At 32.3% G+C, this 17,365-nt stretch overlaps 1 protein-coding gene across 2 annotated transcripts in view; it reads right to left on the reverse strand.

The window, feature by feature from the left end:
- The window catches only part of LOC125678244 (inositol polyphosphate-4-phosphatase type I A-like), a 45,630-nt gene extending 29,902 nt beyond the window's left edge, over positions 1-15,728 (reverse strand). The window contains exons 1-9 of one of the 2 annotated variants that reach the window (XM_048916524.2): positions 15,612-15,728; positions 9,018-9,189; positions 8,311-8,381; positions 7,129-7,216; positions 6,842-7,051; positions 6,555-6,593; positions 6,344-6,462; positions 5,870-5,986; positions 3,832-3,911 (exon numbers count right to left, since the gene is read on the reverse strand). In XM_048916524.2, the coding sequence (XP_048772481.2) occupies positions 3,832-3,911; positions 5,870-5,986; positions 6,344-6,462; positions 6,555-6,593; positions 6,842-7,051; positions 7,129-7,216; positions 8,311-8,381; positions 9,018-9,129 (836 nt within the window). In that variant the 5' untranslated portion in view covers positions 9,130-9,189; positions 15,612-15,728. The remainder of the gene's footprint in view (positions 1-3,831; positions 3,912-5,869; positions 5,987-6,343; positions 6,463-6,554; positions 6,594-6,841; positions 7,052-7,128; positions 7,217-8,310; positions 8,382-9,017; positions 9,190-15,611) is intronic. The other variant, XM_048916525.2, reaches the window with a different exon arrangement.
- Positions 15,729-17,365: the final 1,637 nt, after the last annotated feature.

Consider the following 17,365-nt stretch of genomic DNA (forward strand, 5'->3'; position numbering starts at 1 on the left):
CTGTAATCTTACTGTAATACAAAAGAGCTGACTTTACAATTTTAATTGCCACAACCAGGATCTATCACAACATGCAAACTCTAAAACAAACCTAGTAATATACTCCAGAATTTTTTGTAGAAACAAGATAGAAAGCAATGATCTGTAAGTGAAATGTCACGAAAAATTATATATTATTGAGAAACATTGCATAAGTCCTTTATATTCTTTTGAAGTACGCATTGAAAGGCAGCGACTTTATACTTATTGACATGAAAATGCATATATCTCCTTCATTTACTGTGCACTCATTAATTACATGTCCCATCATTTTTCTATTGATGTTAAATCTGACCATTTACAAACTGAACAATGCATGAGGAATGAGAAATTACCTACTACTTTAAGAATATAAAGTGTACTTTATGGCAAAAAGTCAGGGGAGATTTAATTAAACCAGTCTTTCATCTGACATTGTATTCAGCAATGAGCTGAATGTTTTGCCAACTGCAATCCTTTACTAGTAGTTGAGACCAGGAAGATAGATATTAGCATGTATATTTCAACATGCTTGCAATCTATTTCAAATGAATGACGTGGCTGTACATCTCATTCTTTTGTTTTAATACTATTTTAAGTTCTTTTGATGATGAAATTGCATGTCTATCCTGAGTTCATCAGCTTGCCCTGCCGTGTGAACCAACACTAAGACTGCCATACCACACTGTCCACACACAACCAGTACACTATCAACAATCAATACTGCTTAACAGTTTCTGTCTACCCATACAGACTGCTTTGTCAAACTGCTGTGACAGTCGGGGAATACAAAATTCCTATTACAGACTACCACAATGTTCGTTTGTAAAAGCTATTTTACGTCAATTATTATTTGTGTTATTTTTCCCACATGCAACATTATCTAATGCTCCTATGACATACAAATTGATATGATTCACTTTTATAAAAGGAATGCGTGCTAATGGATTACACCCCAAATTCTGCAGTTACAGGAAATCTTTAATTCTGAATGATGGCCATTCTCTAATACACTTGTAAACCATATAAATGTCTCAACTAATCAAACTGACTCTTCTAATCTAACATTAAGAACTGAACTTAAAATGTTACGTCCTTTTGTAGTGTACAGTGAGGCCTTGCTATTATGGATGCCAACAACCCAGATGGTTCACCTTCTGGATGATTTTTTTGTGGGAACCGAATTTTGACGCATGACACGTTGTCAATCAGTTTATACAACAAAATGTCAAAATTCATTGAAAATCATTTCTTTAATCCAGATAGTAATTTTTTTTTAAAAAGGTTGATCTTTGACAATTTTAGCAACGTGTAAATTGCAATAAAAACATAAACCAAGCCGTCTGCTGGAAGCAACTACCCATGTCCCATTAACAACTCTGTAATTAGGTATTTAACTTGTGTCAAGTACACAGGACATGCCATTGGAGACATGTGCATTATATCTGAAACGCATGTAGTGTCAAGCAGTAAACCAATCAATCAATGATTAATAAATTAATAAAAGTGTGCTAAGCTTTGAGTTTATATCGGTCTATTCAAATCCCTAGCAAGCAAATGTGTGAAATAAATTCATGCACATATAAGTGAGAATTACAGAATGGTTTGATTTCTAACAATCTCCATGTACTTCTAGTGACACTGTACAATTGGGACCCGTATAACTGATGCTCATTAATATACCCTACATCATCAGATAGGAAGACAAAATCTGTTGTCAATATCTGACAATGGCTACACAAGAGATTGTTTGGGATTTTTAATACACTTGATAATAGAGAGAAGAAATTTATTTCTCTAATTAAGTACAATGTACGCCAATTCAATTACCCCTGCATAATTTGATATCACTTGGAGTTCTGTTCAGCTATTAGTGCTTGAGATAAGAGGTGTGTGGCTAGATTGAAGTCATAGAAGTTTATGGTTATTTTTGCAGTCTTATGAAAACATGTTAATAATCTTCTTTCCACATCATGTACCTGATTTAATGTGATATGTAGTAGATGTCTCATATACAATGGGACCTCATTGCTCCAGACACTTCTGAGCAAGATTGTCTGGATAGCTGACTCACATCTATCAGATCTCCATATAAGCAAATTATATGTTTACTACAGACATTGATTTCATTAATCAATCAGTAGACAAATCATCTCTATGCAGTAAATCATGATATTTTTAAAGGGACTGGTTCACGATTTTTGAACACAATATTTTTTATTTTTATGTGAAACATTAAGAATATAACTCATTTAATGTTGACAGCCAACATTTTGACCTTCTGAATGCAAAAATAAAAGCAATATTTTAGCCTTTAATCTGTGTTATGTAAACAAGACTCGAGTCTTTTCATGTATACAAACACACCAGTGAAATGTTAATTTTGTAACATAAAGCATCTAAATTTTGCATAGTCACAAATTTTAACTTTTAGATGACACATTTTACCTGAAGAATGCTTGAAATGTGAAAGATATAATAAACTTAGATCGACAACCCTTTCATTTGAAAATTTCGTAAACAAAAACATACCACAATCTTTGTTTACAAAACAAAAAGTGAACTCTCTAAAATGAGTTTCTGTGATAATGTATAACCTTAACTTTTGTGTGAAATCTTTTAAACACATTAGACAAGTAGATTCTGATCATCAAAAGTGAAAAACAAAATTTTGGAGAAAATCGTGAATCAGTTCCTTTAACATTTTACATATATAATTGTTTCAAAGCAATAAAAGTGAGACATGCATATATTTGTACATTTAGAAAAAGTCTCTTTTATCAGAGTAAATTTTTTTTAAAAACATCCTCTAAACCCTTTCTTGAAATATTTTGACAATGTTACCAGTCTTCTTTAGTGGTTTTTATTTATCATAGCAACGTATCGCAAGACTACATACACTAAATTACTATGATGTCACAGTGAGTATTACAATGCGCCAGTTTCGAGATAAGAGATCTTCTGTGTAAGAGGTGCATTTAGTGGAACTTTGAATGCCTAAGTGGGACATAGCGGACCTACAGTCAGTGAGGAAGATGATAAAGTGTATTAAAAGCGGCTTTTCTTTAAATATGTAAGTGTTGGAAATACAAAATACTATCGAAAGAAATATTTTACTAAAGTGGAAACATAAAAACAATGTCATATTTGCAAGTAATATCCTGGATATAGTACTTATGAGTAACAAAATCATGTGATACAATAAGAATTCTGTGTATTTAATTACCTGAATACTCATCATTTACTTAGTTTGTGTATCAGTCAATTTGGGTGATGAAACAGCGTATGAGTAACTTACTGAGTACATTCACTTATGCAGTGATGAATATTTGTTCCACTCCCACAGGTAAACAAATTGTTTTGTGCCTTATTATGTACAAGAGTTATCCAAAAGGAAATAACTCAGACATATCTCAAAACCAGCATATTGAAAAGTAGCATCATAGTTGATATTGCGTGAAAAACATTTGAAAAGGGTAAAAGTCTAATATTAAATGAAATTAAAAATACTTGTACATATATTTATTCATTCTGCTTGTGCTCTTATATATGTTATATTATTTAATTAACATAAAGAGTACATTATGACAAACCTTTTGTACTAATGACTACAAAGGCCTTAAATTCTGTCCCTCTTAAGATGCATTGCAAACCATCAAAATTCATATTTAATATATATAAATGTGTCTCAGAATATTTAATGTTTTCATTTTGGCATAATCAAACTGACAAGACTGATTCTCTTCATAAAGATTTTTCTGATTAGTAGATGTCTTCATGCACACAATGTAACCATAAACTTATCAAACTTACACAAGCCTGAGAGTGGTCTTCATCTCCACATTCATCAGAACATCTTGTAAAGTGAAAATAGCATGGCCCAACTGGGACATCTAAAAACAAATTAACAACTTCCATGAATATGATAATAGAGCAGCGATCAATTCTTCACAGTGTTTTCTTTGTGTCATAGATAAATTCAGATGAAGAGCCTTGTCAATACAGGATCTGTCTGTAACAGTTGTGGATTACATCTATCAGATGAAAAACATTGCATTCTGTAAACTTTTGTTTGACCTTGCAGAACCTAAACTACCTTAAGTTGCTCTAAATGATATTTTGTAAGTACCTAGAGTGGTTTGGTAAATCTATGTAGGATTCAAAATGTCTTAGACAAATTCTTCATGTATAGAACTAATTATAGACCCACAACTGACAACTATTTGTTATTGATAATTGAAAGGCAAGAATTCATGTTTCAGTAAGATGCAAAAGTTTAATGAGTAATGATGCATAATGTTTAATATTATATGTATAAGCTTCCTGGAGCTTGTTTCCTTGTTGATATGACTTACAATAAAGCTTATCTTATCTTAGTGGGTAAGTGGTTTAGTTAGCTTGAAACTCCACTCCAGGAACTGTTGTTGTATCAATTTCAATTATTTATTCTCTCAAAACCAGATCACAGGTACATGAGGTACCAACAAATACATGCATACACAAGAGGCCCACAGGTCTTATCGGTCACCTGAGTACTAGTGAAATAGTATCACTACTCCCAAGGGCTATGAAATCTAGAAAAAAATTCTCGTTCTGAATATCTAAGCTAAATTCTATGTTCAGCAACAGTATAGCAACAACATGTGTTCTAAAACTTCAATACCCTCAAAAGTGCATACACTGATGAGAAGCTTTACATTATATAATAGGTGTATTAACATTAAAACATTAAAAGATATGACTAATTTGGACCCATCCTAGGGTCAAAACCCTGGGTTGTGAAATTCACCATTTTTTGTACATCCTTTTCTGCTATTCCTAAGTATGCATTTAGATTTTATGTACTATCATGATAATTTTGTATGTAAATTCAATAGAACCGAAATCTTTGATTATGATAAAATCTTTTTTAAACTTAAATTTACCAATGACTACAGTTAAAGTTACATACAAAACTATCATAATAGCACATTTTTATAACAAAATAAAATTTTCAGATCTAGAGATAATATTACTTTAATTATGCACCATCAAGCATTCTCAAAATGTCAAACATAGCAAATCAATTCGGGTCGACACATATTATGCCCTTCAAAAAATTTTCTAGGGAGTTCGCATTAATTTGACTAATAAGTGAAGTCAATCAAGGTCATGATGCATAGGGGAGAAGCAAAATATAATTAATGTAAAGGACAGCAAAAAAATTCATCATCAGACTGTATTTAAGCCAAATATACAATAATATCTATATCTCCAATGGTTTTGCCTTCGATATCTTTACAAATTGTTTACAAATTGGCATGACAACCATTTCGTCATGACGAGTTGCAGTTGTGAACAATGCATATATCAATCTTGATAAATATAGTATGTCGAGTTTAAAAGCTGGGAATTCCGATAAAAATGAAAGTAGAATGTAAATTATAAAAAATAATTTTTATTTTTGAAAATGTACATGAGGGTATGAACTGCAACTGTTTACACCAGCATGCTTTTCATGAATCACTGATGCACTTCATGAAGTATGTATACCAGTGTGACGAATCACAGTTCATGCCATCACGTATTTTCAAAAATTAATTAATTTTTTATTTAATGACACACCAGTATTTACTGACATTTGTGTCTCATCAGTATTTTCTATATTGATAGTGTTCTAATATATTTTCAAGTAAACTTTTTCGGAAAGGACAGTCATAGCTAATACTGTCATAACACTTTCATACCTTGGATCCGGAGAGAAGACAAAGGAATAGATTAGAACAATGACAATCCCCAGCCATTAAAATTTTCTTTAACATAATATATAAATCTCCTTGGACTTCACAAAACAGAACTGAAATGTACTCACAGTTCCTGTGAGCCTCTCTTTGACGTGGTACACCATGATCTTCACACGCATGTTGATATCGACCCCTTCCTTGTCCCCAAAGCCTATTGTCTTCAGAAACTGGGGGTCATTGCTGGCCTGGTGAAATGGATGTCATATCAAATACTATTTAAAAAGATATATGAATATGCACACACATGTAAGAGTTTAAATTCAAAATGACATATGGTGAATTCTACTCTTCGTGAACAACGCTTATTTCAAATAATTCACTGGCAGTAATTGTATCAAACAATTTGGGGCGTGGAGGGTGTCAGTGGTATGTAAATATTACAAAGTTTATAGATTTTTGTAGAATTTGATTTGCATATTTGTATTTCAGGAAGTATTTTATATTAAATAAATCTGAAAGTCTGAGTATGCATATTTTTAAATATATTTGTTGCATATAATACATGTGCACAGTAAGTTTGTTTGTGAAGTAGTTGTATTCACCTCCACAACTTCCGTGTTGCTGTGCTGAATCCAGGTCTGTTGTGGTGGGACAATTGTACTGAGGACGATAAAAGGATTGGGGGCCTGTCCATTGATGTCATTAGGCAAATCCTTGCAGGCTAAAGTATATATACAATGTACAATTATATGATAAAATACAATGTACAATAAAGATATGCAATCAATTTCATCTAAGTCATGAAAGACTTACACAAGCAAATTTCCAGGGCAGGATCATCATTAGCATTGCCTAAATATAAATAAAACATATTTGAAAATGAAAATTGAAAACCTACAGTTCTGCCAACAAATATCACACAACTAGAGCGAGATTAATATAAGCCTTTTGGCTTGTTTCTCAATCTATTTCATGTATAAGACATTGTTTGTAAACATTATTATCGAATTATTTATGAATAAATATTGTTTAAACTAACTATAGCAGCATTACCCTAAATCTAAATTTCTATTGACAAACACCATGATGGCATCTAATACCTGACTGGGTTTCAAACTCCATGCCAAACTCTGTGGGAGGTGGCTGAGTGATGGGGTCTCTCCCTGTCTTGGCCTGGATCTGTTCCCTCAGACTCTGTAGCTGCATCTTCAGACATTCGTAGCTGGCTGTGTGGATTTTCTGGATCCAGTCATCCCTCTCTTCCTCAGACGGGGCCTGGAACTTGTAGGTATACTCCTCTCCTTCATAAACTGAAAATCAGAAATCAAACTTCAAACACTGACATTTAACAGCAAATACTACAATTGATCCCCATTTAAGAGATTACCTAACAGAAATCCAAAGTCGACAGACTCCAGGTCTAATTCCACAGCGCATCTTTCTATAACCAGGACTCCTAGTGGTAGTTCACTCGACTTCAAAATACATGTAAAAATGTGAAAGAAATGTTCTTAAGTGTCCATACAAGCTATACACATATTTTTAATTTTCATATGTACTGCAGTTTCATAAATTTTTGAGGGCATCAAAATTTTGTTGATAAAAAAAAATTTTGAGGATAGCTAGCTTCTCTACATTCTTCCATTATGAGCAAAAATTGCTGTGTTTTGATCATTTGATTTCATGGTCAGGCACAACCCCCAAAATGAAGAGAATTTTTTTATATTAAAACTGATGAACCCACAGTACATATCAATCCATTGTTTTATCTGAAAATCATCTATGGAATCATTAGATTTCAAAGGGCTCAAATGTTGTGGATTTCATGGGAAAATCAAGCCACAATGAAATACAATCTATCTAATGCACAAAAATCATATCCATGAAATTACATCCCAAGGGAACTGTAAAACATGGACACTCAATAAAAATAGGCTCCCATGAATTTAAACAATTCTACAGTAATTGTTAAATACATACAACTCATAAATGAATCAAAATATCAATCTTGATGGATACCAGTATTGGTCAGAGGTGATGAAATTCCTACAGCAAGGATATAAATTAATGATATGTGTTCAATAAATGCTATATATATGCAAAGATACATGTATATATATCCTCAGTGTTAAAATGTGTCATAAAGGGATTTGAATTCATAGCAATATGAACAGCTAAACTAATTGAATATGATGTTCTTGACATGGCATTGACCCAAGATACTCTGTTGAATCTGTGGTAGCTTGTTATTGCTGAAATATTTACCACTAGGATGACTATACACTCGCCAGAGTCCATCAAATTACTCCTGAATCAATAGCATTTATCAGTAAATTCAATTCTGTTGCAAAATGTGTTAGTAGATTATATATATAATGTGTATTGGAATAAAATTCATGGAAACTTTTTGTCTGTAGATATATAGAATTAATCTGACTTCCAGAAAAAGCAAACTTATTTGGCTGAGGTAACCTATGACCTTGTATCACAAATGCTACAATATTAAGATGATCTTATTATCAGGATATTAAATACCTGTAGTTTATGAAAATGTGAGTTAGGATCTTACCACAGATCTGTCTTTATCTTTGAAATAAAACAGAAGGTTTCCTTTCAACCTCAGATATCGTTTTTGATATTCTAGAGGGGGAAAAAAATAAACACATTTAGATTAATGACAATTCTGTTCCATTCCATCAATGGGTTGAGAGCATGAAGAGTCTCACTTCTAATCAGAATTAATGACTCACACAAATATACATGTATTACAATTCTAAAGCACATTTGTTGACATGAATCAATAAATTCATGTTTCTCTAAGGATATCATCCATATAAAAAGCGCTGTCAGAGTGCAATATTCATTGCTTCTGTAATTATATAAATCGTGCATTGTATTTGGAGCACAGTTTGCACTTAAATTAACAATGAAATTAGCAACATGATCATCTGACACAAATTAAAGTTTTAAAGAAAATGATAATACCAATTAACTGTGTGGTAATACACCACCTTTTTCCATTATTATCATGTTTTTTGGTTTTCCTTCTATTTTCTTATAAATTACATTTTAATCTTTTATCACTACATGCAAATCTATACTTTGATAATTGCATCAAAATTTATATATAATACATTATATTCATGTAGTGACCTTGTACCTCTTCAGAAGGTTTAGCTAGGTTCTGCCTACTGCCTAATCCTATTATATACAACATAATAAAATACACTTAAAAATTAATACACAATAAATGTAAATTCATAATATACATATTACCTTCCCCTTTTTTGAACAATCCATCCAGCTTATCCTTCATAAGCAGAGGCCCTTCCTTGTCAAACACCCCACTGTGAGCAAGGCTGACCAGTTCCTTATTGTTGAACCTCATGTCAGCAAATTCAAAAGGAAGTTTCAAAAGATCAGGAATCTACATGTTGACCATCATCATCTGTAATATTGTTCAGCAATACGAAATTCTGATAATGAGAAGCCATTTACCGGTAATTAGTTAAATTGCTGTAAAGTTAAAATGACAAGACACCTTTTGATAGAGGCTGTCAAACAGATATCGTTGATTGGTCTAAAATAGTCCCCCCATCCACCCCCACTAAACTTTGACAATCAAAATACTAATGAGAGACATGATAGATGAATTTCCAAATCTGGGCCTTAACATGACAGCTACTTATGACTAGATTTCCAGTGTGGGTGTTCTGATCAGCATATATCTGAATTAGGGCCAAGTATTGACAGAAATGTTTAGATTGCAATATTTATGGCATTACTTAAAAAAGCAGAGTAAAATACACTTTATCTAGAGAATATAGTAAAATACACTTTATCTAGAGAATATAGTAAAATACACTTTATCTAGAGAATATAGTAAAATACACTTTATCTAAAGAATAAAGTAAAATACACTTTATCAATAGAGAATATAGTGAAATACACTTTATCTAGAGAATATAGTAAAATACACTTTATCTAAAGAATAAAGTAAAATACACTTTATCAATAGAGAATATAGTGAAATACACTTTATCTAGAGAATATAGTAAAATACACTTTATCTAGAGAATATTTAAGGAATGACTTTAATTCTGGGGCAAGTTATTTGAGTATAACCTGGTTTGGGTCAGTTTACGCTTTATAATCTGCAAAGCGGATTATAAAAAAGCGTAAACTGACCCAAACCAGGTTATACTCGTATAACTTGCCCCAATTTAATATCTTTGTTTTAATCTATTATTCGACCATACATACAGAGAAAGATGTTTTACAACAGTGATTTGCGTACAAGTAGATGCTAATATTGACAACAAGAAACCAATATCTGTATCAAACCGAAGAAACTTATGTTGACTTTCTATTCTATAGAAGGCTGAAAACAGTGCTGCGAAGTAAATTTAAAGAGAGAATAAAAAATAGTTCCGGCTCTGGTTGTCAAGGGGGTGTGTCCCCATACCAAACCAGGTTATACAAAAATAACCTGCGTTCCTCAATTGGAATTTGACCAATTAGGAACAAGGATACAATAAGAATTAAATTATAATATAACTATAACAGTAAAATACACTTCATCTGGAGAATAATGAATACAACAAGTTTTTTTTCTTCACTTATTGATGGAAGCTGGCTTTTCCTCATAGCATCTGGTTTAATCTTGCTTAAACATTTTCCGGGGTCCACGCAACTAATAAAATACAAGTATGACTACTTCTAACATAGATAAAATTTACTGATCATTTTACCAATAAGTTTTTAACATTAATTTGCAGTATGTTACAAATACATATTAGGTTACCAGGTATTACTGCACTGATTGCTTGCTGAGTTGGCAATATATCAGAAATAATTATGCATTAGAATATATCACCTGTGTACAAATCATTATCAATCTTCAATCAGATTTTACTCATACTGGTTAAAAAAAATATTAAGGGACTTGTGAACCCATCAGAGAGCTTGTTGCGGATTGGTCAAGTTCCATAGGGAGAGGCCAGTCGGAGGTTTTAGAACTTAAATTGTGTCTGATCCCTTTGTAATCAACTACAATGAAATACGTTTCAACTTCACTTCTAAATGATGCTTAATTGACCATGAACAACATAGGATAAAGGCTGCTTTTGGTCCCAGAATTTTACAATTTTGGAAAATTTTATGACAAAATGTTTTCCACACGTAAAATCGTATTTAGTATTTATGAATTATTTTTCTTTTCAGAATTCATATTCCATAACATTACTTTAACCCATTCCGTGAGTAAACCCACGGAGGCTTTTTCAGTATATTGCTGATATTGAGATGCCAGGGCTCGAAATTAACATATGCCCATCAGTCTGTGACTGGTTAAAAGTCTGGCGGACTGATATACATTTGTTTTAGTCAGTCTGATGGGACTGGTTAATTTTCTAAAGCATCATTTTGGAAAATATACTTATGAAATTTTATACACACATTTGGCATTCTTCAATCTGTAAATATTAGACGAATCTGGTTCGTAAATATAAATCCCACATTTAAATGTTACAATATTGTCTGAGGTATATTGAGTTAAATTTCATTTTAATAACATTAACGAAATATGTTTAATTATTTCTGGAAAACTGTTGGACTGGTAAATTTTTCTGCGGACTGGTTGAAATTATACCCCATCAGTCCGACTGGACTGGTGACATAAAAAGTTAGCTTCAAGCCCTGGATGCACGCAAATAGACTGACATATTGTATCTTTTTGAATTATTTAATTCTTTTATCCAAAAAGAATAATGACATGGTTCAACAGGACTGTAACCAGTGTTATGTAGCAAATCACAAAAATCAACAGGACTGTAACCAATGTTATGTAGCAAATCACAAAAATCTACAGGACTGTAACCAATGTTATGTAGCAAATCACAAAAATCAACAGGACTGTAACCAGTGTTATGTAGCAAATCAGAAAAATCAACAGGGCTGTAACCAATGTTATGTAGCAAATCACAAAAATCAACAGGACTGTAACCAGTGTTATGTAGCAAATCACAAAAATCAACAGGACTGTAACCAATGTTATGTAGCAAATCACAAAAATCTACAGGACTGTAACCAATGTTATGTAGCAAATCACAAAAATCAACAGGACTGTAACCAGTGTTATGTAGCAAATCAGAAAAATCAACAGGGCTGTAACCAATGTTATGTAGCAAATCACAAAAATCAACAGGGCTGTAACCAATGTTATGTAGCAAATCACAAAAATCCTAAGCTTATTATCACTATAGTCTATTTTTCACAATAAATATTTCACCTTTAAGGCATTCAGATCTGATGCATATATTTTCTGGTTCTCTTTTTATAAAGTACTACACAGACTGATTAACTTCTTTTCATGTTTGGTGATCAATGATTAATCAAAATTCAAATTATAAAAAGTCACATACACTGAACTTCCCCTCTTTGAGATTATTACTTTTTGATATATGATCTAAAGAAAATTATTTTTACCTTGTTTTTGCTCATTTACTGATATGAGTCAACCTCCTCATAAGTGTAACCTTGAGAAATATTTATATTCATAGTTTATTGCAGCAATGATTAGACTATAACTGTAACACATTTCACACAGTTCCAATCTTGTGTAGCGATAGTAGCTACATGTAGATGAGTGGATCAATGGATCTAATTTTAATTAGATTGACACAGTTCAGGAGTTAGTTGATACATTTTATAAACCAGTTACAACATTAGCAAGGCATCAGTTTTTCAATTTGTTTACATTTCCATCCACAGAATCTTTTCTTCTTTTAGAAAAATATAAAATAAAATTGAAAACATTAAGCTTTTTTTTTATTATATTTCTGCTATCCAAACAAAAATTGATAGTGCCTAAATAAAGTTAAATGGAACTCTTTTTATGAGAAATGTTGGACTCAATATCTACCACTAGGCATGATATAATATTTATATATGCATATCCTGATTAGCGATTGACGCATATTAAGTGAATTTGCAGTAATATTCAATTCTTACTTAATTTTATTATCTGTTTACTGGTTTTATTTTTAATTTTATTCTCACTGACCAACCCTAAATTTCTTCTAGATGATCTGTAAACCAACAAAATAAAGAACATGTGGCCTAATATAAAACATTAATTGTCAAACATTAGTGACACAAAGTAAGCAGAACAGATTTTTAATGCTAAACAAAGAGTAAAAAATAATTGCAATACCATTTAAAATTGAAGTTCTTGAAGAAATTGAGTGATATTCAAACTAATCGAAAACAATAAAGTGTGCATCTGAAATTTTGCAGACTCTCTTATCATATCAGATCAACTAAGTGTGATGTGCACTTAATAATTTCCGTGTTGGCAATTATCAGAGCTCCAGATAAGGTGCGTATCAGCGTAAATACTCATTAAATTTTACCAAATACGCATTAAAGTTTAAAATCAGGCGTACAATTACGCATTCGCGAATGTAAATATGCTTTACACTCCTAAAGTAATGCGTAGAGGTAACTCAAAAACAACTGTATTTAAGCCTAATTATTATACTTCTTTCTTAAATAAACAGATCGAAAGCACATAAAAACTTATATATATTATCAATCGTAAATGATTGATTGTTGCTACAGACAAGGCACAGAAAATGGTAACGGACAAACGATATATATTTCTTCTGTTAAACTTACTAAGTTTTTACTGAAAGGTCGCTAACTATTTGAAAGTATTTGCAAGAATGGGAGTCACACATTTATTTACCGACTTCCGTCACACATGCACTTAATTGTTTTACAAAGATGGAGGAAACCCAATTCTTGATTAACGGTACAAGGTGAGGGGAATTTGACAGTAATTTGCAATGAGAACAAAGTGCAAAAATATATATGGGCATGGTCCTAAATATCTATTAACAAGTATTTAAAATCGGCCCGAGAATGCCACCTCCAGCTGGAGGCGGCGAATTTCCAGTTTACATAATGGCGCCAGTTCTGACGTTTTCCTGGCACGGTAAATATCAAAATCATAAAAAGCCAGGAAAACGTCAGCTATTTCGGACTAATATGGGCAGAGTTAGCTTCGTCTAAATTTTTTAAAATGCTATAGAAAGTCACGAAAACTTTAGACTTTCAAACTGATATTTTTGGTTTAAAATGCTTTTAGTTTCTCGGTTATAGTATATAGTAACAGTTTAATTTACAATATGACAAATAGTTTTGTTGTTTGTTTGGTGTTTATGATTTTTTTTTCAATACTGTACAATCACAGGGGATTCTTATCCATTTTGTTCTCAATCTATATATGTTACATGTATATATTTATATAGAGATTGAGAACAAAATGAATAAGAAGCACCTGTGGTACAATAAATGATTGTATACTTATGGGTAAAAATCCTAGTATGTAGTTCTTTTTATTTTAAACTCTTCATTGTCATTGGGATTTTGAAATTTATTGTTGGGGTATTTAATTTTGATATGCCAGATACTTGATCACATAATATCTGATTATATTTAAACTAAGTGATCAAATTCTGTATTGGTGGCAAATAGCAAAGATAATCAGTAAATTAACAAGTCAAAATACTCTTTTGACTTTTTCTGAAAAGCAAAATACTCATTAGTTTGAAAATCAGGGGGTAAATACTCATTGTGGTAAAACATTATCTGGAGCTCTGAATTATCAGAACCACAGCAACTATGATATTTCATATCTGTTTTTTTAACTTTCTGTTGTCTAAAACAATTTTATCACATCCAGCATGCAAGTTCTTCTGTTTCAGATATCCCTGCATCAAATAACTGAATGGGAGTTGCGATCTGGTTTTTATAAAGGGTGGCTACCACTTTGCAACTAATACTACACGTATTTTGTCCATATTCAAGGAAGTATATCTCATATATCACACTTGAAAAACTGTCCTTATTGGAAAGTGGAGGACACATATAATGATATTTTGAAATCATAAAACTTTTAAATTTAATTTAATTTAAATCTTAGTGAAAATAAAAAAGAAAGCTTGCAAGAAAGTCCTGAGGAAAAATTCAAACCCCTGACAAGATTATAGCTCATTATCTACAGGCAGTAATATTAAGTACTTCTTCATCGTGTACCGTGCATCTGCAGGGCTCAAAAATCATTATTGCACAATGGGTGAAAGGGTTAAACAGGTTGGGAACACTTCCCCTATAGCGAGATATTCTTGCTAAAACGCGATTATCCCTCTCTAGCGAGAATAAATATATCCCGTATAACTGAGAAAAACACCCGCGGAGTACATCTTTTTGCGATTCACGTGAAAAGAAGAAAAAGTGCTAAAATGTCTGATACTTCTGCAAATATATGAATGAAAACAAAAACACTCACGATGTGTATTGGATTTCAGACTGCTTCCCTCTTACGCAGCAACTTTGATATGCAATTTCATGACTATGTTGTCAATTTCATAGAAACAATTCACATCATGTTGAGTGCGTGGCGCACTTATTCAGCGTTGCACGGGATTTGCCATTATTTTCAATGCAGATGCCAAAACACCTGTTTATGGTAATGTTTACTTCTCGCTAATGAGGGATAATCGCGTTTTAGCGAGAATATCACGCTACAGGGGAAGTGTTCCCAACCTGTTAAAAGGTAATGAAAGGCCCAACTAAAGGACAAGAACTATGTTAATTGTTTTTCATTTTCCCTTCTATAGTTCAAAAGCGACTGTTATGACGACGTTTTATTCACCCTTCACAGTTTAAACATGAGGTCGTGAGACGGATATTTAGAGAAGTTTTACTTTCGACTTCGAGGTCAAAATCCACACCTTGGCTGACGTCTCTAACTCTAAAGAACAAATAGAAATCGCAATAAAAAGAATATACAAAATTCTAACTGACCATATCCGTTCAGGAATAACTGTCACAAGTTTCTCTGAATGACCGTATCCACAGAATCTTATCTTAGAAAGAAAATGTTGTCATTTTTGTGATCGGCTGATTTACTTCCGGTTAAACGAATTAGATAACTCGACCATATCATACTCATGGGAATATTTAGTAATTTGTACAGAATTATTTCGGTTTTCACAGTTGCTCTCTTTCTTCCTTTGAGGAACCTTACAGTGCAGAAGGATAATTCGTACCCTCAAGTACATTGCACATTTAAGAGTTCCAAACATGGATGAGAAATACATAATTCTGATTAGCTGTATTTTAATGAATGAAAAATGTATGTAATATTGCAATATACTTTTCACTAAAATTACATTATTTACATATCGATATTATTTCACTGAAAGTAAATAAGCCACAAGCTACATTAAAACTACTGATAGGTATAGGAATTCATATGTACAAATATATAATAATTATTAATTCACAATATTTTTGATGCAAAATGCTTTCTACAAATTTTGATTATTTTATTGTCATGATTGTATAACATGTCTTCTATGAATCTAAAGTTATAGATATATAGCGGAACATGTTCTAAACTTAGACAGGATATATTTACTTCAGAAGATAATAACCTCCAAAATACGTCCAGTGTTTACCCATAATTGTCAATACACACTAATTACGCTGTTCAGCTGATAAAATTGGAGGAGTTTGTTTTAGTTTAAACTTTATTTCATTTGAATATGTCAATATATATATATATATATATATATATATATATATATATATATACACACACACACACACACACACACAATAAATAATATACACACAGGATTCGGAAACAAGTTGTAGCAACTTATGCTCTTGTTGCATGACAAACATGAAAATGAAAAAGTAAAGAAAAATGAAAGAAAAAAACTTTAACAAGTAAATAAATAAATATTTGAAGAGATGTAATACCATAAGTTCAGAAACATATTCACAATATAAATATACAGATGCATAACATTTTGTTTAGAAATGTTCGTAATTGTTCAATCTAAGGCTATATTTAGTAAAAGTTTGATTATCTACCCAAGAATTAAACCAAAGAGCAGAAATGATACGAGCATTTGATTTAAGGTAAACATATATACTCTGTACACACAGCACAACAGGAAAATTTTCTGCTCACATGCTATTCTGAATGACGGGACATTCTTTGTGTAAGACACGATATACATATGTATCAAGATCTGCAAAACTGCTCTGCTTGGAAAAAAAGGTCGATCCTAACTGTTCTCAGAAAGCTACAATTCTACAGCTAAGGAGAGTGCTGAGACTGAAAGAAAAGGTAGATTGTACGCGTGAACTTAGATGGCGAGTAGCAAAATTTAGGCAGCAACATGACGTTCGGAACGTTTCTATAATGAAAGGTGAAGATAACGAACAGTGATCAATCTCATAATTCCCATAAGCAATACAATAAAGATAGTCGGGCAAACACGAACCCCTGGACACACCAGAAGTGGGATCAGGTGCCTAGGAGGAGTAAGCATCGCCTGTCGACCATCACACCCGCGGTGAGCCTTATATCTTGATCAGGTAAACGGAGTTATCCGTAGTCAAAATCAGTGTGCCACGAACGGTCTAACTCGGTATGAAACACATCAGACAGCATTTGACCCAATGATAGGTTGTATTGGCAAACTAGATCGTTATAACGACCATAGAATTTGCGAAATGCTAATTTTAAACGAGACTGTTGACAC

Source organism: Ostrea edulis, chromosome 2, assembly GCF_947568905.1.
Source record: "Ostrea edulis chromosome 2, xbOstEdul1.1, whole genome shotgun sequence".
Taxonomy (NCBI): Eukaryota; Metazoa; Mollusca; class Bivalvia; order Ostreida; family Ostreidae; genus Ostrea; species Ostrea edulis.